The sequence below is a fragment of the Theropithecus gelada genome, chromosome 12 (genome assembly GCF_003255815.1).
Source record: "Theropithecus gelada isolate Dixy chromosome 12, Tgel_1.0, whole genome shotgun sequence".
Classification (NCBI taxonomy): Eukaryota; Metazoa; Chordata; class Mammalia; order Primates; family Cercopithecidae; genus Theropithecus; species Theropithecus gelada.
In genome coordinates this window covers 107,946,246-107,970,280 of record NC_037680.1, presented here as the reverse complement: position 1 = coordinate 107,970,280, position 24,035 = coordinate 107,946,246, and the positions used below count along the sequence as shown (strand labels likewise).

Here is a 24,035-nt window from a genome sequence, read left to right as displayed (position 1 = left end):
TTAATTGGGAAACACTGGTTTCTTTATTGACTTGGTTAAATAATGGAAAGGTCCGGCAAGTAACACAGACATAAGACAGACGCTTCTTTACTTATTAGGTAACAGGGATTAGAAGCGTAGCCTGCACCACGCCTAGCAAGCTGGCCATGATGGGTGACCCATCAGAGGTGACTGATTCATGGAGAGCAGCTAGCCTCTGGCTCTCTGGACATGCACCCGGAAGCAGCTTCAAGTGGGTCCACAATCTCACAGGTCACGTATGAAGGTGGCCGACGAGAAAGGAGGCCCCAAACCTTCAACAGTACGTCTCTGCGTATGGAATGCAAAGTCACCTGGAGGAAGGCTGGTCAGGAACTGTCTGGTTCTATGCCCCATCGTTTTCTGTTCTAGCCACATCATCTTGTTGTGCCTCCTGACACGTACAAAATCTAGTTTCACCCTACGCGTGTTCTGCTCCCACCCCCAGCCTGTGTTCCCCATTTTGTTAATGGTGCCGCCATCCTCCCAGCTACCTAGGGTCCAAAGTTACCAGCCTTCAGTTGCTCACGTCACGCCCTGTGATTTCCCAACTCCTGCAGGTCCCACCTCCAGGAGCACCCTCTGCCATCGGCCAAGCTCAGCCCTACTCCCGCTGCAGCCTGCAGGCTCTCACACCAGCCTGGGTTTAAATCTCTGTCCCACCAGCTACTGCCTTGGGACCCTCGAAAAGTTTCTGAACCTCTCTGAACTTTGGTTTTCTTATTCATAAAATGAGGCTAAGAATAGCACCCAGCTGGCAGAAGGGTGAGGGGAATACACGGGAGAAAGTCAGGGAAGCTCTTCACCCATGCCTGTACACGGAAGCACTCGGAAAATACTGGCTGTATCATCACACTAAGCTCTTCGGGTCCCCAGTGAACTTGAACACTGACACCAGAGTCGTCTTCCGAAGGCATGGCTCTGCTCACATCTCTTGGGCTCACAAATCTTCAGTGAGTGTCCATTCTTTACTGTCTGGCTCCAATTCACCCTTCCAGCTTTGTCTCCCACCCTTGCCCTTCACACTCCCTGAGCTGTGGCCAAAGTGAACCCCCTTGGTTAGCATCGGGCTGGTGCCTTGGCTCCTGCGGCTCCTCAGCTGGCATGTCCCACCTGCACTGCAACTTCAATCTGGAACCTACGCTTGAACACCTCTCTTATTTGCTAAGGGTCTTCCTTTAGTTTTTAACAAAAGTTCCTTTTGAAAGACTCCAGCCTTTGTCCATCGGGCTGATTAACAAGGGGAGCAATGTCAACGTTATGGCCAGATGCCTGGTGGCAGTCAACTGTTCCTGCTCTGGAACCCAGGTGACAGCAATGATGGGATGAAGGAAGTGGGAAAACCAAGAAGGGGGGTTTGGGGCCATGTAAGGTCCCTGGAATTCCTTCAGGCCCAGAGCCCGTTTCTGAGAGGAGAGGGAGATGAGACTAGAATGTTCAGTGCAGCCAGTCAGTGGAGGCCTCATGTTTTAGCCATGTCTTCCATTCCCTCTATGCTGGTGTTTTGATATCTGGAGCCTGCCTGGCCCTGGAGGGACTGCCCCTTCCAGAACTAGTCAGCTCTTAGGAATATTAAAACATTTGCCCCTAGGTGTGCTTTCCAAATACAAATCAACCAATCCAGAGCTCACACCCAACCATCTCCTTTACTGGGTTCTCACACACCTGGCCACTATCCACCTGCCCTAATCACCACAGGGCTAGGTACCAGACAAGTAGGGAAAGCCCCTTTGCTCGAGAGCCCACTGAAATTCATCCAAACGAAACAATCCTCAGCATGCTTATGCCACCTTGCCTATACTTTCCCCCTCTCTCGGCCTCTTGCCCCACCCCAGTGCTTCCTTGCGTGGCGTCCTGTGGCGTGGCACGCCCCTGCCTCTGGGGCACTGTGAGCAGCCAACTGTCTTTTCCACGGAGCAGAGCTGTTCCCAGGCAAAATCGAGATGGAGAGGGGAGAACACCAGAGCAAGGGATAGGAAAACCAGGGGCACCTTGAGGTTTGTACTGGAGCCCTCTGGAGAGGCACTCTCAGAGGAACTCGATGCTCCAGCCCTGAGCACCCTCCTTGGGTCAGACACCCTGGAGCTCCACATCTGTGCTAAGGCCACCTGAAGCTCTGGTCAAGAAGGGAAGGAAGAATAAGATTATAAAACTCTTGCTTTGTGTTAAGCTTCACTGTCACTTCCCTTGTTGTTCAACACTCACTGCCCAGTTCCGTTGTGTGGATTACAAGTCTTGCGTCGTTTTTTATTGTCTCCTTGCCTCAGTTCTTTTTTTTTTTTTAAATCCTTGCCTGACTTCTTAGTCCTCACTTGGAAGATCTTGTTACTCTTGATGAGTTGGACAATTTGCTTGTTTCTATCTTGTTTAGCCCATCTTCTCGGATTTAACTTCTTGCTCTCAAGATGTACACAAGTTCCATGACCCTGTCCAGCTAGTTCTGACTGCACTTTGTTGGATCTGTCATGTCGTGTTTCATTACAATTCCATTATAGCACTGATGTGACCAACAACCACATTTTTCTATTTCTTGTCTTAAATTCAAAGAAAAGTATTAATTCGGCCATTGTACTGTTCTAACTCTACCAATTAGCTTCTTCAAATGATTCATATTTGAATTTATTCACACTGGATTATTCTCCAAATGATTCTGGATATTAAAAAAAGGTGGCAATGACTCAAGTCTTTATGTATCAGGTATTTAAATTAGATTTGAAGCACAGTATAAAAAGGCCTCAAAACAATGGAGACATACTATGCTCATAGAATAAAACACTTAAATTGATTTATAGATTTAATGTAGTCCCAATCAAAATCCCAACTAGTGGCAAGAAGGAGGGAAGTAATAAGCGACGGAAAGTTCTCTGACTCATGGAAGGGAGGAATCTATTCTAAAGAAGCTAGATGAAACTGCAAATAAAGAATAAATATAATGAAAGCTATCTTTCCCTCAGTTTTATAGATGTCAATAATTTACCTTATTGTAACTTATGTAACAGAATATATTTGACTATGTCAGTTAAGTTGGAGTGTAAATGTCAGTTAAGTTGGAGTGCAGTTTTCAGACCAATCATTCAGAGTTTAATGAAAAAGAATTTGACTATTTAAACAAAATGAGTTTGTTTAAATATTGATGAGTGATGAGTTTATTTAAATCATGATGAGTTCTTCAAAAGTGAGAAATTGAACATTTGTTTTTTATCACTTTTCAAACTAGAAATTAAAAAGCCACTGCAGCTGTATGATGAGTAGACAGGAACCCTCTCTACTATTTTTTTTTCTGTAAATCTAAAATTATTCTTCCCCAATCACCCAAAATTTTAAACACAGCCAGTAAAGAACCTTGCAGCACAGGTAAGTTATACTGCCTTCGCTAGAGAAACACACACAACAGCCTTGTACAGTTGCCACTGTTGAATGCCTGCTGGATGGAAAGTTAGTAAAAGAAATCACAGTAGTGTCACTTTCTAATGAAACAATAGCCTGTTGAATTAAAGATTAAGCTGCAAACGTGAATGCTAAGTTAATATCTCATCTGCAGAACTACACCTGGATTCGTTATTTTGCTTGTAATCTTCCAGTATCAAGGGTCACTAATCACAAAGATCTTTTATGTAAATACTTGGCAACGAAGCACAAGTAACACTGGCTGAAATATTTAAAGTGTTGGATGCTTTATTGACTTTCACGGTTTATCCTGGAACAAATGCACTGACATTTGCACTCATGATACAAAAGCAATGATGGGTAAAACCACTGGTGCCTTAGCACAAACCAAGGCAGTGATCTCAAACTCTAGTAGCAGTCACCGTATTTCACCACAGATAGACAGATGATGCATGACAGGTAGAGTTTCATTTAAGGCTGTCCTTGATGAAGTGGTAGGAATTAATTTTATTAACTCTCAACCCTTATGGCCCATCTTTTGGAATGTACAGGCCGATAAAGCAGTTCCACTATACTAAAGCAGGATGGTTATCTTCAGGAAAGGGACTGTGAGATTAAGTTGCAAGCCACTTTTTTCAAGGAACACCATTTTCATTTGAAAGAGTAACTGACAGACAGACTATGGTTATTTAGACTTAAGTATATGGCAAATGTTTTCTCAAAAATTAATGAAGTGAGCCTGTCACTTTAAGGAAAACAACTGATAATATTAGTTAACAATAATACGATTTAAACTTTCAAGAAAAAATGAGAATTTTGAGAAACCTATATCTGCCATTGTGAGCTCAGTAGCTTCCCAATACCTAAAGGCTTTTCTGATGCTATTGGTGTTGATATTAACTAATACACAATGTCTGATGTTGTATAATAAAATGTATCAACATTTGGGGCTGGGCGCAGTGGCTCAAACCTGTAATCCCAGCACTTTGGGAAGATGAGGTGGGTGGATCACCTGAGGTCAGGAGTTCGAGACCAGCCTGGCCAATATAGTGAAGCCCTGTCTCTACTAAAAATACAAAAAATTAGCCAGGCATGGTGGCACATGCCTGTAATCCCAGCTACTTGGGAGGCTGAGGCAAAAGAATCACTTGAACCCAGGAGGTGGAGGTTGCAGTGAACTGAGAGATTGCACCATTGCACTCCAGCCTGGGTGAGAGAGCAAGACTCCGTCTCAAACAAATAAACAAACAAACAAAAAATTTGGAAAAACTGTAAAACTTGGTAAGCCAATATTTTCCAAATGATCAATCAATTATAATACAAAATCCTGCATGGGTAAAAGAGCTATTGAAAATGTCAAACAGGCAGGATGTCCGTAGAAATTGGGAAGTATGAAAAGCAATATAATAATAATTATTATATTTATATGATTATTATATTATTATTATTATTTTGAGACAGAGTCTTTCTCTGTTGCCAGGCTGGGAGTGCAGTAGCGCGATCTTGGCTCACTGCAACCTCTGCCTTCTAGGTTCAAGCAAGTCTCCTGCCTCTGCTTCCTGAGTAGCTGGGACTACAGGCGTGTGCCACCATACCCAGCTAACTTTTCTATTTTTAGTAGAGATGGGGTTTCACCATGTTGGCCAGGATGGTCTTGATCTCTTGACCTGGTGATCCGTCTACCTTGGCCTCCCAAAGTGCTGGGATTACAGGCGTGAGCCACCATGCCTGGCCATAATTATTTTTCTGAGACACAGTCTCACTTTGTTGCCCAGTCTGGAGTGCAGTGGCGCAATCTCGGTTCACTGCAACCTCCACTTCCCAGGTTCAAGCAATTATCATGCCTCAGTCTCTAAGTAGTTGGGATTACAAGCGTGCACCACCACACCTGGCTAATTTTTGTATTTTAGTAGAGATGGGGGTTTCATCATGTTGGCCAGGCTGGTCTTGAACTCCTGGCATCAGGTGATCTACCGGCCTTGGCCTCCCAAAATGCTGGGATTACAGGCGTGAGCAACCGCACTCGGCCTGAAAGTCAATATAATTAAATACACCATATCAATAGTATGAAAGGGAAAAAAACAAAGAATGATCATCTCATATGATGAAGAAAAAGCATTTAACAAAACCCAACACTCAGCAAACCAGGAACAGAGGGAAACTTTCTGAATCTTACAATGAGATCTATGAAAAAATCCCAGCTAATATCGTACTAGATGGAGAAAGATTGAAAACGTCCACTGTAAGATCAGGAACAAGCAAAAGATGCCTACTCTCTCCACTTCTAGTCAGCATTGTACTAGAGGCTCCAGCCAGGGCAATTAGGCAAGGCAAGAAAATAAAAGATAGCTAGATGGAAAAGGAAGTAAAATGATCTCTATTCACAGATGACACAGTCTTGTTATACACAGAATCCTAAGCAATCCACGCCAAAACAAAACAAAACAAAAAAACCCAAACAAATCCAAAACCCACAACAAACAAAAAACTCTTTGAGCTAATAAATTCAGTAAGGTTGTAGGATACAAGATCAATATTCTAAAATCAATTGTATTTCTATACATTAGCACATCTGATTGTTACAGAACAATCAGAAAATCAAATTAACAAAATGCAAAATAGATCAATAGATTTTAATTAACAAGATAAAAATGATTTTATTTATTTATTTATTTATTTATTTAAGATGGAGTCTCACTCCGTCACCCAGGTTGGAATGCAGTGGTGTGATCTTGGCTCACTGCAATGTCTGCATCCCGGGTTCAAGCGATTCTCCTGCCTCAGCCTCCAGAGTAGCTGAGATTACAGGCACACACCATGACGCCCAGCTAATTTTTGCATTTTTAGTAGAGATGGGGTTTCACCGTGTTGGCCAGTCTGCTCTCAAATGCCTGACCTCAGGCGATCCGCCCACCTGGGGCTCCCAAAGTGCTGAGATTACAGGCGTGAGCCATGGCACCCAGCCAATAAAAATGATTTTTTAAATTGGCTTCTAATTCCACATTGCAACTAACTTTTAATAAACTATTACCTGTCTGATTTTAAAGTAATACTGAGCAAAAATATCTATCTGAAAAGGCTTTAAAAATACTTCACCCCTTTCCAACTACGCAGGTGTGTGAGGCTAGATTTTCTTTATGTCCTTCAATCAAAACAACATATGACAACAGATAGAGTCCAGATCAAACTGTGTTTTTCTGATCCAGACATTAAAGAGATTGGAAAAAAAAAAACAAACCAAAAACCCACAATGTTACTCTTTTTAAAATTTTGTTTTGAAAAATAATTCTTTTTCATAAGAATACTTATTAATATTAATGTGATAGATTTATTATTGCCATTTTAAGTTATCTAATATTTTAAAATTTAACATTTTATCAGATTAAAGTTCTCATTTAGAAAATTTTGATAGACAAAATACTCATAAACTCTTCAGAATCTTCAGTAATTTTTAAGAATGTAAATGGATCCTGAAACCAAAAATTTGAGAATGGTTACTTCAAACCTTATATAAACATGTATGTTTTTCTTTCCTATGTATAACATATTTAATAACTAAAACTTTATTTTATTTTATTTTATTTTTTGAGACGGAGTCTCACTCTGTCGCATAGGCTGGAGTGCAGTGGCCGGATCTCGGCTCACTGCAAGCTCCGCCTTCCGGGTTCACGCCATTCTCCTGCCTCAGCCTCCCGAGTAGCTGGGACTACAGGCGCCCGCCACATCACCCGGCTAGTGTTTTTTTTTTTTGTATTTTTTAGTAGAGAAGAGGTTTCACCATGTTAGCCAGGATGGTCTCGATCTCCTGATCTCGTGATCTGCCCGTCTCGGCCTCCCAAAATGCTGGGATTACAGGCTTGAGCCACCGCGCCCGGCCTAATAACTAAAACTTAAATGAAAAAATTAGCCGGGCGCGGTGGCTCAAGCCTGTAATCCCAGCACTTTGGGAGGCCGAGACGGCTGGATCACGAGGTCAGGAGATCGAGACCATCCTTGCTAACACAGTGAAACTCCGTCTCTACTAAAAAATACAAAAAACTAGCCGGGTGAGGTGGCGGGTGCCTGTGGTCCCAGCTACTCGGGAGGCTGAGGCAGGAGAATGGCGTAAACCCGGGAGGCGGAGCTTGCAGTGAGCTAAGATCCGGCCAAAGCACTCCAGCCTGGGCGACAGAGCGACACTCCGTCTCAAAAAAAAAAAAAAATAAAAATAAAATAAAATAAAATAAAATAAAATCTTAAAAGAAAACCTAGGAGACTACATGTAAAATTTAGGGTTAGGGAAGACCTTAACCAGGACAGGAAACCCAGGAGCTATAAAAGAAAAGCCAACATATGTAACTTTTTTTTTTTTTTTTTTTGAGATGGAGTCTCGCTCTGCCCAGGCTGGAGTGCAGTGGCATGATGTTGGCTCACTGCAACCTCCACCTCCTGGGTTCAAACCATTCTTGTGCCTCAGACTCCTGAGTAGCTGGGATTACAGGTGCGTACCACCATGCCCAGTTGATTTTTGTATTTTTAGTAGAGACAAGGTTTCACCATGTTGGCCAGGGTGGTCTCGAACTCCTGGCCTCAGGTGAGGTGCCCACTTCAGCCTCTCAAATTGCTGGGATTCAGGCATGAGCCACTACACCCTGCCTCAATCTTTAACTTAAAAAAATGTTTTCAAAAGATTTGTGGCCAAAAGGATTAGAAAAATATATCTTTAAAACATTTGTAATGATGGTGTAAAGGGTTTGGAAAGAAGCACAGCTGAAAAAAACAGAAAGGATATGAAATTGGAAATGTACAATGTAGTAAATTCAAATCCAGATTGGCAAAAAATTTTTAAAAAATAGAGTAACAGCACCTATTGCTAGTGGAGATGGAGGGAAGCGGCTCCTTCATGCTCTCCTAGTGAAATCTGAATTATTAACAGCCTTTGAAAAGAGCAATCTGGAAAAATCTATTACAAAAAAAATACATTTTGATCCAGCAGCAAAAGCCCATATAAATAAAAGCTCTGGTAAATAAGGATATATATATATATTTTTAGACGGAGTCTCGCTCTGTCACCCAGGCTGGAGTGCAGTGACCGGATCTCAGCTCACTGCAAGCTCCGCCTCCCGGGTTCACACCATTCTCCTGCCTCAGCCTCCCAAGTAGCTGGGACTACAGGCGCCCGTCACCTCGCCCGGCTAGTTTTTTGTATTTTTTAGTAGAGACGGGGTTTCACCGTGTTAGCCAGGATGGTCTCGATCTCCTGACCTCGTGATCCGCCCGTCTCGGCCTCCCAAAGTGCTGGGATTACAGGCTTGAGCCACCACGCCCGGCCTAAATAAGGATATTTTTTACAAAGATTTTAACTACAGCATTGTTTGAAGTAATAAAAATCTAGAAAATTATACATTCATAGCATTAAAAAGTATCAACTTGCTACACTGCCTAACTCAGAAGGACTTTCAAGAAACATTAACAAGAGAAAAAGGTGTAGAAGTATGTGTGTTCCTATCTCTATGTTATCTCATTTTGAAAAACAAATACTGACGAAAGTATATACGGATCTGTGTATAGTACACACCTCCGTGTACTCTGCCTGTGCATCTTTTAAGTACGAAAGCACGCGCACATACTACATCATTAACATGGGTTTCTTGGGGGGGTTTGATGTGAGTGCAGTGGAGGGCCAAAGGATAACGCTTATGCTTGTGCTGTCTCCCCTAGAGGATGCCACCCTTGCTGACCACACCCTTCCCTTCCTCAACCAAGCTCACTTCCTCTTCACCCCAGGCCAGCCATCTCCCAGTATTCCCGGAGTACTTGGAATTTCTGCAAGCACTTCCTGTGTCTATCACCCTTATGAACCTATAATCCGTATTTATTTTCTGTTACCTGCTGTTTTGCATTCATGTATACCTCACAAGAAGGCAACATAGGGCAGTGGTTAGGAACATGGACAACTGAGTCAGACCACCTGGATTTGAATCCCAGCCCCGTAGGTTACTTATTAGCTGTGTGAACTTGGCAAGTGACCTATTTCCTCTCTGTCTCCTCATCTGTGAAAAGTGAATAAAATAGCACCTACGACAGGGCTGCTGAGAAGAGGAGATGACTGAACACCCATAAGGTGCCTAGAACAGTGCCTGGCGCCCAGCAATGCCAGCAGGCGGGAGCCGCTGTTGTCAGAATCACTGTGATCTTCCCTATCTAGGCTGGAAACTCTTGGAGGTATTTCAAACCACAGATACTCTTTTAGATTTCTTTTGCATCCCCTCCCCATTAGTTCCTACAATAGTGTTATTTCGAGGCCCTCAAATATTTGTTGAGTAAATATATGAGCAACTCTTAGATTTGAGCACTTTGTATAGAAGGAAATTGCTGAGCATATGATTGTCACTTACATGGCAACCAGCAAGTAAATGTCCATGGCTGACCTCACCTGGCACTTAAACCTGTTTTGTCAAGAGAGGAGAATATTTGTCTTAAAAATCAGTCTTCTAGAATAGCACAGAAAGGCCTTGCATTTCTACTTAACGAAGCCATACAAGGAAACTGGCTGTGATATATAGTAAGGAAACCTGAGTCACTGGGGGTGAGAACAATGGAACCAGGCTCCTAAGCTTAGTGATTTACCATCAGCCCTTTTGTAACATACTACGTCTGTTTCATATAAAATAAATGCATTAGGTAACACATTTCTCCAAAGTGCTAAATGAGATGCATTTGAAGCCTTAAATAACAGCTGTCATTGTCCATTCCCTGGGGTGTACTGTCCAAGCTGATCTAATGATGGTTTTGTTTCTCTGGAGGTTTAAATGGGTCTGGGGCCTTGTGGGCCAAGAAAGTATAAGTGGTTTAGAAAACAATGAAAATGGCTGGGCGCAGTGGCTCAAGCCTGTAATTCCAGCACTTTGGGAGGCCGAGACGGGCGGATCACGAGGTCAGGAGATCGAGACCATCCTGGCTAACACGGTGAAACCCCGTCTCTACTAAAAATACAAAAAACTAGCCGGGCGAGGTGGCGGGCGCCTGTAGTCCCAGCTACTCGGGACACTGAGGCAGGAGAATGGCGTGAACCCGGGAGGCGGAGCTTGCAGTGAGCTGAGATCCGGCCACCGTACTCCAACCTGGGCGGCAGAGCGAGACTCCGTCTCAAAAAAAAAAAAAAAAAAAGAAAAAAAGAAAACAATGAAAACACCCATCTTTTCGATGCCATCCTGCAGACTCTTCCTGCCTTGAATGTTCAAGCTCTCCCTCTTGGCTGGAGCTATCCCATCAGCATTTTAACATGCTCAGGTTTCTCTCATCTTAAAACAAACAAAAATGCACCCCTCAGCCACTATTGCTCTTCTGTGCACAGCCCAATTGCGGGAGGAGCAGTATACACTTTTTAAGCCATTTTCTCACTTCCCACCTGCTCCTCAATCCATTCTTTCCGCTTTTGCTCCATCAACCCACAAAAATGCACAGCAACTGACTTCCACGCCACTAAACCCCATGTCCTGTTCTCACTTCTCTCTCGAGGAGCCTCAGAGCCTCTCTGCATTTCTCACCCGAACTTCCTTATTCCTATTCCCAGCTTGCAGTTTATAATGTCAGCAAAGAAGGCGTAACTGTCCACGCCTTTCTGCTACATAGGCACACATATAATCCATAGCCATGTGCGTTTATACATTTGCCTCTTCCGAAATTATTGGTCAAATTACTTTATGATTTCCTTTTTTTATTTGACAATATATCCTAGACAGTCTGTAAATCAGAACATGCATTTCTAGCTCTATCTTTATTTTTTTTTTTATGTTAGTATATAAATGTATGTATATTCAGACATAACTTTGTTAGGTTAGCACGTTAGATCAAGTCATTACAAATTACAGAGAAAAACTAGACTTTGCATCGGGGGTTCTCTTTAGAGTTTCCAGTGGGGCAGGGATAGTAGTGGTGGAAATTGTGAGTGCACAGATTTCAGCTCAATATGATTTAGAGTGAGCATAATTTACCCTGGTCTCAGGCCCCATCCCACTAGAGCCACATTTTTTTTTTTTGAGATGGGGTCTTACTTTGTTGCCTTGGCTGGAGGGCACTGGCAGGATCTTAGCTCACTGCAGCCTCCGCCTCCCAGGTTCAAGTGATTCTCATGCCTCAGCTTCCCCAGTAGCTGGGATTATAGGCGCACGCCACCATGTAACCAGCTAATTTTTGTATTTTTAGTAGAGATGGGGTTTCACCATGTTGGCCCGGCTGGTCTCTAACTCCTGGCCTCAAGTGATCTGCCCACCTCGGCCTCCCAAATGCTGGGATTGCAGGTGTGAGCCACTGTGCCTGGCCCCATTAGAACCATTATCTTTAGAGTCGCTAAGCAGCTAACTGAAAAGAGTGGTTTCATTTTCTGTGTTTTGGGTCTAAATATTAAATGAAAGAACATTTACATTGCTAAGCAAGATAAGGTATGACTGCAACACCTTGCAAATAATTTTGCTGTCTCCTTCAGAGCTGTCACCTTGGGAAGTGATAACCACATTCCAACAACAGTGTTACTTCTCAAAGGATTCTTGGAAATTTTCTTTTAGCCTAAGATCTGTCACTCTCTTTCTTCCCTCCAACTTTGAAAGATAGTTATAAACGTAATGGTTGCCGCCGGTGAAAGCTGAGTAAAATCCAAGCAAGCCCGGCTGTGCCCGGACTGCCCCTGCTGACACTGGCGAGGCACAATGAGGCCTACCCGGGAGAAGGAGCCCCCCATCTGCTGCCATCTGGTTCATCACAGAGTCCCATTTGGCCCAAATGACAGATCCTTTCCTTATAATTTTCCAACTAAGCCTCTTCTAGGAATCTTCTGAAAATTCTAGTTATCACAAGTATTTTCAAACATCAACCTCTTAAAAGAGTAACAAAAGTCCAGAAGATTACAAGATTTCTGTGTTTGTTCATTTATAGTAGACAATTGCTTTCAGAAGGAAATTTCTAAAAGTTGAGTTCTCATCATTAACTAGAACAGTTGAACAAAATGAATTTTCCCTTATAAGATAAAAACAGGATTCATAGCAAAAACAAAGCAAAACGAAAAACCAAAGCAAACCGGAAAACCCAAAGGGATGATACAAGAAGGAAAAAAAACAGATCTCGAGAGGAACTTCTGGACACAATGAAAAAAAGTTGTTAAAAACAAATAATTAAACGTTAATTTAAACTATCATTTAGAATGATATTGAAGGGCCAGGCACAAAGGAGGTGTGACTCATTATAATCTAAAGAAGGCTGCCTGAGTCCGGGAACTGCCTAGGGGCTGGCAAACAATGGCCCAAGTGTCAGGTGCCTGCTTTCGTATGCCCGCCAGCTAAGAATGATTTTTGTGTTTTAAAATATTTGAAAAAAGATTTAATGACGTAAAAAAAATTGTATGAAATTCAAATTTTCAGTGTCCATAGTTTTACAGGAACATGGCCACGTTTGGCCACTTATGTACTGCTGACAGCCACTGCGTTACAGCAGCAGAACTGAGTGGCTGGAACAGAGACTGTGTGGCCTGCAAGCCCTAAAATAGCTCCTATCTTTTCCTTTACAGAAAGCGTCTGCCGACTTCTGTTCCAAACCCAATTTTACCACCATCAACTCTGTGTGTGAGCTCAAGCTGGTGTTTTCCCTCTGGCTCCACCTATGTAAACAAAGGGGCCTGGAGAAGATGATAGGGGCCAGGACCCCTATCTGGAGGTCAAGCTCTGCACTGCGGGACACGGCAGGAAAAGCCAGCAGGAGCATGCGCCCGCTGATGCCACCTGCAGCCCATGAAGAAAACGGCAGGCACAGAGGCCGCCTGCTGAGGAAGCATCTCCCAGCAGATCTCAGCACATCCTCTCTAGCGGGGGCTCTTAAATACCTCTTTCCCAACTGATGCCATCAGTGATCAAAAACCTGGCTTTTACACATTTCAGAAACTGACAGGCCATGACTCCAAACAAAACACATCGTCTGACATCCACTTTTTCAGTGAATGCTCCCCACGAATGAAGGCAGGCAGATCAAGTATGACCACAGGGGACAACAGGTCTTTTCCTTCTGGGTCTCTGAAGGAAAACCATGTAAAATCTTGTCATCTGAAAATCCAACTACAGTCCCCGAGTCACCATTCTTTACATCATTTCAGAGACTCACATACATTAACTTCTAAACCTTCATGCTCTAAAACACAAGCAAGTAGATTTTTCACAGCTGAGGAAACACAAATCAAAAGAATGCAAATAACAGAGAAAACTGGTCAGTTCCGTTAGCTCTGAACTAAACCCAGGACCCCTCAAGCCAGAGACTCTCGCCAGGCACCGACGTGCCCAGCACTCCCACCGCTGAGGAAGACAGGCCAAGGCTCGTGCCCCTTCAGAGCAAAAGCTCACAGAGAAGAATGGCCATTGTTCAGCTTCCCATGAAACCCGAATGGCGGGCAATGCTGCGTCTCTGCTGTGAACCCAGGGAGTGTGGGAGTCTTCAAACATGGCCACTGGGCTCTCCACATGAGACCCCAAGTGAGACCTGAACCCCCACCCAGCGGAGCTTTAGCCAACCCCCAGAATTGTGAGAAACAGTGTAGCAGGAATGAAAAATCTCCATTTCTGGACTAACTTGTCAAGGCAGGAAAGACAGAATAGTTTGGTAAGAGTTTTCTATGTGGTGTCAGGAACCTCCAACTTACTTCATCATCTTCATCTTCATCATCATCAGATTCAAGAACGCCATCTGGTAGCTCTTCTATAAAGAAAAAAAGAATCAATGAATAATGGATAAACAGTGGGAGCACCGGTCCCCGGAATCTGTCAGCCTCTGCAGAGACAGAAACATCTTTTTTTTTTTTTTTTTTTTTTTTTTTTGAGACGGAGTCTCGCTCTGTCGCCCAGGCTGGAGTGCAGTGGCCGGATCGCAGTGGCCGGATCTCAGCTCACTGCAAGCTCCGCCTCCCGGGTTTATGCCATTCTCCTGCCTCAGCCTCCCGAGTAGCTGGGACTACAGGCGCCCACCACCTCGCCCGGCTAGTTTTTTTGTGTGTTTTTTTTTAGTAGAGACGGGGTTTCACCGCGTTAGTCAGGATGGTCTCGATCTCCTGACCTCGTGATCTGCCCGTCTCGGCCTCCCAAAGTGCTGGGATTACAGGCTTGAGCCACCGCGCCCGGCCGGCGACATAAACATCTTAATGAGAATGAGGTTACATTAAAGTCATCATACTCCTAATCATCCTAATCACAACCATTTCAGTCACTGTCTGATACCATCCTAAGCAATTTTAAAGAGTAAATCTCTCCATTTTTACCAGAACAGTTATAGTAGCATGGGAAAAATTAAAAGCCAGCATATAATTTTAGAGGAATTTAAGGGAACGAAAGTATATTTATATCTAGGCATCATGCTAGATCCTGCCACACCCATTATTTCACTTAATCCTTACAAATATTTTGTTGACTATTATCCCCCATTTTACAGAGAGACACAGAGAGGACACAGACTTCTTGGTCTCACTTCCAGTAAGTGGCAGACAGTTGAGATTCAAACCGAATCTACTTCTAAACTCCATGATTTTTCCATGGGCAGTATGGGTGGTGGTCATGGCAGGTAGGGTTCCTGAAGGCTCTGTGGTCCATTGCTAGGTCTTTTTAAGAGTTTACAAAAGAGCAGTAAGTTGGTAGCACAATGGAGTTACAGAAACAAAGAGCCCCTGCTTCCTCCTCTGTAGAATAAGGATCGTATCAGTCACTTCTCAGGGGTCAGGAGGACTGCACAATACACCACAAGGGAAGCGCCTGGCCTAGGGCCAGGTACGAAGCAGGCTCTACAGAGGTGCTGGTACTTTCTCCTCCACGAAGTCTTCCCTGATCCCCTTGCTCAGCAGCCATCTCTTCCTCCCCTGAACACACGCAGCATTTTATCTAGAACTCCTGACATTCACGCCACTGCTGGAAGATTGCTGCTTACTAATGAGTGAATGCCTGCTGACTTGTCTCTCACCCACTGCACTGGACTGTGAGTCCCTGGGGACAGAGCAGCTGACTTACTCCTCCCTCTATCCCTACTACATCTTTCTTATTATCACGTTTCTTGAACAAATGACATGAAGGTAAAGAAAGGCTAAAAGAAGAAAGGAAGTCAAATGGGAAGTAGGAGAAAAGAAGGAACCAAAGGCCATACTTGAGGAGAGCACCCAGCTTGTAAAGGTGGCAGGCAGGATGCACCCACATTTGATCAAACATCAAACCATTCCCAGGAAGGAAAATGTAGAAACCCATGTTCTCAACCTAGCGCTCATTCTAAAGGGAAGGACTCCACTGACTTCACTGGACCGAGGCCAGCGGGACACCAAAATGTGCCCCTGCTCACTGAGGCTTGCAGGCCCCACGGGTCATAGCATTGTTGTGGAATGCCATTTAGTCTAGAAAGTGACTTTCCAGGCATGAAGACGTGATGCCACTCTGCTTTCTGCTGAAGTTTAATGACTAACTTCCCTATTCATGAACAGCATACGCCATTCCACTTTCAGGAAGTGCTGCTGTACTCATCAGTTATAAACCGCTCATTTTCAAAAACAGAAATGCCTTTTTTAAGACTCTTGGCTATTTTGTAAGGCCACAGATAGCCCAGCCACGCTTCTCTTTCTCTGCCTCCCCCTGCCCACCTCCCCTTCTCCTGACCCCATAACCTCTTGGCCTGCTGGCTCAGACTCATTCCACTACCCAGAATAATCCTGTCCTGAGAAGTGAAGTGCCTTATAGACCTCAGCACCTCTCTGGGACGACTGTCTCCCATCCTGTTCCCTGAGTTGGTGCACACTCCACGAGGTGCCCACACTCTGATAACTAACGCGCATGGGGCTAGAATGGCATCATTCCTTTCCCGGGGGCTCTGCCTTGCTCCTGCCCAGTGACATGGCTGGTGCCTCTGTTTTCTCTCTGGCGCTGGTTCCCCTCACTGAGGGCTGGCATTGTGGTCCAGGCCCAAGCCTGGGGACAAATCTCCCTGCTGTTGCTGTTGGCAGCTCACCCTGCGTTGTCAATGTCACCAGCTGGAATTTTCCTTTAGGCTTTGCCAGAATAGTCCTTCCCCACCTGTGGGGTTAGGTCACTAAAATATACTTGAATTTTAATACTTGAAGACCTTAAAACTTTACTGGAAAAATTGTGCTAGAAGACTGAGATTGGACTTGGACGTGTGAAAACCCACAGAGATGTTTTCAAGTTTATTAAAATAGAACAAGGAAACCAATACTCTAAATAAAGATGGCGGCAATGCCATTTCACACATCTTAAGAACTGGTACACTAGCAACAATTTGCACTCTGCTATTGATTTCCACTTGAGGATGAAGACAGGCTGGAGGCTCTCCTCCTGGGTTTCACTTTGATTTGATGCTGGTGATGGATGTCGCGAGGTAGTTGTGTGTCTGGTCTTCCACCTGAATGCTTAATCACTATCAAATTTTGTTTCAAAGTGGCTGGCTCCTGCTGCTGTCCTATGGATACAGAATAACTGAGGTGCTTGAGATAGAAAGAGAAATACTTTAGGCCCTCTTTATTTAAACAATAACTTACTGAACTAAATAGGTATTTCCCAAGCCTTCCAGAACACCCAGGGTTATAAAGCTTTAGCTCTGCCCAAGACAATTTCTTCCAGAGACATCCCTTACAAAAGTGTAAACTGTCCCCTTATCCCACTCTAGCAGACTGGTCCAAGGGCCAGGCTTATGAAAGAGAAAAATGATGCTTCTTGGGTCAGAGAGTAAAAGGGGCCTACCTCCTGCTTCTTGGCTGCCAGGAAGGAGGGAAGACAAGGAGACAGATGTATCTCAGTGGACTAAAACACACAGGTGGCCTTGAAGAAGATTCTCAGCCTGAATGCAGAGAACTCCTGGCCTGGGAGGGCTGGGCACAGCTGACGACTATGGCACGGATGTGCAACAATTCTCCGCCCCTACCCTGTGGCCTACCCAGACAAGGCGGGAGAGCAACCTCAGGCAGGACTGAGGTTCAGGTTTTATTTTATTCTTTTTCAATATGCCAGAATGAGGGTTGAGAGTCAGAAATAAAGTTACTGCAGAAAATAAAGTTCTAATTTTTGCCCACCTGAATTTGGGATGAATTATAGCTGTTCCATAAAACCCAAAGCAGAGATATTCAATGCAAATGCGCACCCAGCCTTAAAAGGACAAAGGTTTCAAAGCTCCCTGGCTGCTCTCCTCAGCTGCCTCCTTTTCATTGGGAGCCCCTTGGACATCCTCGTTTCTGCGACCCAGGCAGTGATGCTCTGCCTTGGCTGCACATGGGACCCCCACTGGGAGCTTGAAATCCCCTCCCTGAGAGGTTCTGATTTAATTTATGTGGGGTACTGTCTTAAAAGATTTAAACATCCCCCCCGGTGACCGCCCTGTACAGCCAGACCGAACCCCGAGCTAGAACAAAGGCCACCTGGGGGCTTCTGGCCTTGGCCGAGCAGCTGACTCGAGACTCACTCTTCACTTTCTGCTCACGTGCGGAAGGGATTCATGCATGTGACTTGCAGTGATGTGGACTGATGGGTGTCAGGGAAGGGCATGGAGAGAGACTCGGTGACAAACCTGGCCCTGGATTCCAGCAGTGCTTGGCACCTCTGGCAGGAGAACGATGTCAGGAGTCCGCAGAAAGAGCCAAATAACTTTCCCCACGACCTCTGCCCCATCCCAGGCTTCCTGGCCTTCCTCTCTTCTGCTGACTATGGGATGTGGGTTGTTATGGTAATGGAGGAGACTGGATAGAAAGAGGATCACATTGCCTCCTTCCACACTGCAGTTGGCAGCATCAGTGTTTCCGGAGTGAATGAATAAAAGTGGGAAAATGATGGAAGTTTCCTACAGTAGCATTTGCTTTCATTATTGAACCCCTGGACCCTGGGGAAGCCACCTTAATAGTGAGTCAGGATTTAGGAGGGGAAAGGGAGAGGCCACATAAAGAGAACTTACAAGGTTAGGGAAGGGTTTCTGTAATTGCTTTTAAGTTTTTTTTTGTTGACTATATGCCTAGAGTATGATAAGAGATTGTTAATCTTTGGACAATCTGGCCTTGACTACCTGGCTGAACCTTTTTTTTTTTTTTTTTTTGAGATGGAGTTTCGCTCTGTTGCCCAGGCTGGAGTGCAATGGCGCGATCTTGGCTCACTACAACCTCCACCTCCCAGGTTTGAGCGATTCTCCTGCCTCAGCCTCCTGAGTAGCTGGGACTACAGGCATGCGCCACCACGCCCGGCTAATTTTGTATTTTTAGTAAAGATGGGGTTTCACCACATTGGTAAGGCTGGTCTTGAATTCCTGGCCTCAGATGATCTTCCTGCCTCGGCCTCTCAAAGTGCTGGGATTACAGGTGTGAGCCACCGCGCCTGGCCTACCTGGCTGAACTTTTGTCTATGGGTTCACTTGGGTCTCCCCACCTCCCTAAAGGCCTTTTTTTTTTTTTTTTTTTTGAGATGGAGTCTCGCTCTGTCACCCAGGCTGGAGTGCAGTGGTGCAATCTCAACTCACTGTAACTTCTGCCTCCTGGGTTCAAGCAATTCTCCTGTTTCAGCCTCCTGAGTAGCTGGGACTACAGGCCAAGTCACCACACCTGGCTAATTTTTTTTTTTTTTGAGACGGAGTCTCGCTCTGTGGCCCAGGCTGGAGTGCAGTGGCCGGATCTCAGCTCACTGCGAGCTCCGCCTCCTGGGTTTACGCCATTCTCCTGCCTCAGCCTCCCGAGTAGCTGGGACTACAGGTGCCCGCCACCTCGCCCGGCTAGTTTTTTGTATTTTTTTTAGTAGAGACGGGGTTTCACCGTGTTAGCCAGGATGGTCTCGATCTCCTGACCTCGTGATCCGCCCGTCTCGGCCTCCCAAAGTGCTGGGATTACAGGCTTGAGCCACCGCGCCCGGCCCTAATTTTTGTATTTTTAGTAGAGACGGGGTTTCACCATGTTGGCCAGGCTGGTCTCGAACTCCTGACCTCATGATCCGCCCACCTCGGCTTCCCAAAGTACTGGGATTACAAGCATGAGCCACCGTGCCCGGCCTCCTAAAGGCCTCTTGAATGAAATGCCATGTGTCTTTCTGGCAAATGTGAACAATGCAAAAGACAGATCAAAGATTCTTGCATCAAACTGACCGGAATTAAGCTGCTTGATGATGAATTCTATCTGGCGGATCATTTCAGCATTGCCTTCTTTGATGAAGCAGCGTAGGATGTCTTCCATTCCCTAGAAGTATTGGCGAGAGTAACAGTTAACATTTCAGTGTTTGGGGGGAAACTACGTTTCAATGAGGTCATCTCATCTAATCCAAAAAGTAGTATTTTGGGGAGAGGAAAAGGATATCTTGGGTGGGGGATGGAGAAGAGGAGAGAGCTATCTTTATGAGATAGATACAAAAATTCAGCTCTCCCAGCAGGGCAGGGCCAAGGCAGTCATTGGTTGGTAACTACCTCTTTGGCAAGACAAACCTGGCCAGGTGTCCAACTGGTCCCACAAGGGCAGAAGGAAAAATCCTTGGCTTATATTAAACATTCTTTTTGTCCTTTTTATAATTCACAGTGAAATAATTTTCTTCTTATTGACTCTCTGGCTGAATTATAACACATTTACCAAAAACAAAAAACAAAAAACAAAAAACAAAAAATCTATTGTAAAATTTTACTATACAATATTGCCTTAAGTTTTGGCAATATGTTGGTCTGGGGCTCGGTTTTTTCCTATGTTTTCCCTAAATTTATAAACTGTCTTCTGGATTTTAGGGCCAAATATGATCATTGAGAAGTGAAACCATATGCTTAGAGAAGTAAATGAACAAATAGAACCTCTCTTTAAACAGATTTCATTCTTTTTCTATTAAAAGAATTATAAAGTCACTACACTGTACATTGTTTATAATAATACCCTGACACCAGAATTCTCAATACTAGCTAAAAGAATTCCAGGGAAAAGTAGGGATGAGATATTGACTTAAGCACATTGTCTAATTCCTCTCCCTCCTCTTCCCTGGCAGGATTTGAACGAGTCTGTACAGCTTGAGCTTATGAGGCCTCTAACCGCTGTGAGGGGAAAGTGCTTCTAGTAATGACCTCAAAACAGAGGAAGTGGAGTCCAGAAGTACTGCCAGAGAAATGGACCTAGTGGCATGTGAGCTCCTGATCAAACTGTGCCTGAATATTTTCCTGGACTTTTCAGTTACATGAGTCAATAAGTTCCCTTTTATGTAGGCCAGTTTGGAATCAATAGCTCTAACTGAATCAAAGAAATGCCAAGTGCAGCTTTGAACTTGCTGAGTTCTTGTCATCCAAAGCAGAGCATTACCTTCTAGAAAAGTTAAATCAGTATTGTAATTGCAATTAGTTCCCTCATGAATTTAATGTGTGACCTCACTCAAATCACTTAACTTCATCTAGCCTGTTTCTTCGACTATAAAAATGAGGATAACAATTTGAGTTGACTTGAAATTTTTAAAAGACAAAGTATATAACTGGGTGTTGGTATGCAGATATACACATTTGTCAAGATGCGCTAAACTCCCCCATGTAAGGCCTGTGCTTTTCACTGTTTGTAAATTACACCTGAAGAAATAGCCTCTAGTCCAATGAGTGGATGCCTGATAAATAGTCAAGATTGTGCTTGCTGTGTCCAGTAGAGGTTCGTGGCTCAGGAGAGAGATCTGGGAGCTGAAGCAAAGGGAAGAAACAAGGTTCCCCAGTGATGGCAGTGAGAGAAGAGCAGAGGGTGAGGATAGAACCTTAGGGAACAGTCACACTGAGCTGGGAGGCAGAGATGGGTAAGCTCACAGAGGCGGAGGGGACAGTCTGGAAGGAAGAACTCTGGAAAGCTGTCCGTGAGCTGAGGGACCAGCAGTGCCCAGGCTCCTGTAGGACCATTTGGACATCTGGCCAGGCTTGTCGTACCAGAGAGACAGTTACCAACCAATGACTGCCTTGGCCCTGCACTGCTGGAAGAGCTGAACTGTATATCTTACAAATGTGTCTCTCCCCTCTTCTCCATCCCCCACTCAATATCAGGGCCACAGGAAGGAGACAGTAATCAAGCAAAAGCAGTGTGATAAGCCCCTTGTAAGCATTTTTACTTATTTATTTATTTTTTGAGATGGAGTCTTGCTCTACTACCCAGGCTGGAGGGCAGTGACATGATCTCGGGTCACAGCAACCTCCAACTCCAGGGTTCAAGTGACTCTCCTGACTTAGCCTCCCAAGTAGCTGGGACTACAAGCATGTACCACCATGCCTGGTTAATTTTTGTGTTTTTAGTAGAGACGGGGGTCTCGCCATATTGGCCAGGCTGGTCTCGAACTCCTGACCTCAGGTGATCTGCCCACCTTGGCCTCCCAAAGTGCTGGATTACAGGTGTGAGCCACCATGCCTGGCGATAAGCCCTTAAAGTGGCAAAGATCAGAAGCGCCACTGGCTATCTCAGGAACGTCAATGTCTGAGCATTTTTACCAGTGGAGCGAGGCCAATCATTCACTCAGGGTCTATCTTTTCTTACCAGACGTTACTTCTGCAAGATTATCTGCTCATTATTTGGTTATATATTTAAAGATCTTTGTTTGTTTGTTTGTTTTTGAGACAGACAGGATCTCACTTTGTTGCCCAGGCTGGAGTGTAGTGGTGTGATGACAACTCATAGCCTCAACCTCCCTGGCTCAAGCGATCCTCCCACCTCGGCTTCTGGAGTAGCTGGGACTACAGGTGTGCACCACCATGCCTGGCTAATTTTTAAAAAATTATCGGTAAGACAGAGAATGCCCAGGCTGATCTCAAAACTCCTGGCCTCAAGTGATCCTCCCGCCTTGAACTCTCAAAGTGCTGGGATTACAGGCATGAGCCACCATGCCCAACCAGACCTTTTTATTCTCATTTACTCTCTTTCATGTATCTCTAGCGTAGTTATTACTTGGAGGCCGTGGCGGGGAGCTCCTCTGTAATGAAGAATTGAAGCTGTCTTGTTTTTAGAGACAGAGTCTCACTATGTTACCCCGGCTGGAGTGCAGTGCCACAATCTCAGCTCACTGCAATCTCCGCCTCCCAGGTTCAAGTAATTCTTGTGCTTCAGTCTCCCAAGTAGCTGGGATTACAGGTGTGCACCACCACGCCTGGCTAATTTTTAAAAAATTATTGGTAAGACAAGGAATGCCCAGGTTGGTCTCAAAACTCCTGCCCTCAAGTGATCCTCCTGTCTTGGCCTCTCAAAGTGCTGGGATTACAGGCATGAGCCACTATGCCCAACCAGACCTTTTCATTCTTATTTACTCTCTTTCATGTATCTCTAGCATAGTTATCACTTGTGGGGGTGGTGGGGGGGAACTCTGTAATGAAGAATTGAAGATTTTTTTTTTGTTTTAGAGACAGAGTCTCACTATGTTACCCAGGTTGGAGTGCAGTGCCACAATCACAGCTCACTGCAACCTCCGCCTCCCAGGTTCAAGTAATTCCTGTGCCTCAGCCTCCCAAGTAGCTGGGATTACAGGTGTGCACCACCATGCCTAGCTAATTTTTGTATTTTTAGTAGAGATGGGGTTTCTCCATGGTGGCCAGTCTGGTCTTCAAGACTGGTTCAACTAGTGACTTCAAGTGATCCACATGCCTCAGCCTCCGAAAGTGCTGGGATTATAGGCATGGGCCACTGCACCTGGTCTGAAGCTTTCTTAATAGCAAATTCTCCAGTGAGAAATATCTTTTTTTTTTTTTTGGAGACAGGGTTTTACTCTGTTGTCCAGGCTAGAGCGTAGTGATGCGATCACAGCTCACTGCTGCCTCAACCTCCTGCACTCAATTGATTCTCCTGCCTCAGCCTCCCAAGTAGCTGGGACTACAGGCACGCGCCACCACACCTGGCTAATTTTTGCATTTTTTGTGGAGATGGGGTTTCACCATGTCACCCAGGCTGGTCTTGAACTCCTGGGCTCAAGCAGTCTTCCTACCTCAGCCTCCTAAAGTGGTGAGATTACAGGTGTGAGTTGTATGCCCAGTCAAAATATCACATATTTTTAAAAAATCACATACATTAGGTAATATTTAATCTAAGTTATAGAAAGAAGTCATAAAACAACCGCATCTCATCCTAAAAGTAATAACTTCTCATTTCAGATAATTTAGGTCAAGTAACAACACCCAGGTAGACCGAAGGATAACAAAAAGTCCTAGTGAATCATCCAGATGCGTAAAAATGGTAACACAAGCAGTATGCAAAAAGTAAATAAGGAACTCCTGTTCCTGGCAGCTAGCTATGATTAAAGACCGCCATAAAGATAATCCTACAGAAGCCTGCATTTGTGTGTATAGTGTTTAAGAAAACAATTTGTCATGTGCAGACGTCTGACTAGGTGAAAGTCCCAAGCCTGGAGTGACACTGCGGCACAGGTGCAGAGGGCTCTGGAGTCAAACCGTGGTTAGCAGCCCCTCGCTGGCCGTGTGGCCCCGGGCAGAGGATTTCACCTTTAAGCCTTGATGTTGTCAGCAGCAAAAGGGGCACCAATACAATCCCTCCTTCAGGGCACCTTTGAGGGATTAAATGAGAGAAAGCATCTCTTCCAGAGGCTGACAACACACACTCAACACTACATAGAACAACTAACTTCGAACTCACTTCTACTTTTACTCAACTGAACTCTAGCGCATTCTAT

The 24,035-nt window shown here is 44.6% G+C and overlaps 1 protein-coding gene across 5 annotated transcripts in view; it reads right to left on the bottom strand.

Moving 5' to 3' along the window:
* The window catches only part of ARMC9 (armadillo repeat containing 9), a 181,235-nt gene that overhangs the window by 67,899 nt on the left and 89,301 nt on the right, over window positions 1-24,035 (bottom strand). For all 5 annotated transcript variants that reach the window (XM_025405229.1, XM_025405233.1, XM_025405232.1 and 2 more), the window contains 2 exons: window positions 19,519-19,609; window positions 14,066-14,121 (listed from right to left, as the gene is read on the bottom strand). In XM_025405229.1, the coding sequence (XP_025261014.1) occupies window positions 14,066-14,121; window positions 19,519-19,609 (147 nt within the window). The remainder of the gene's footprint in view (window positions 1-14,065; window positions 14,122-19,518; window positions 19,610-24,035) is intronic.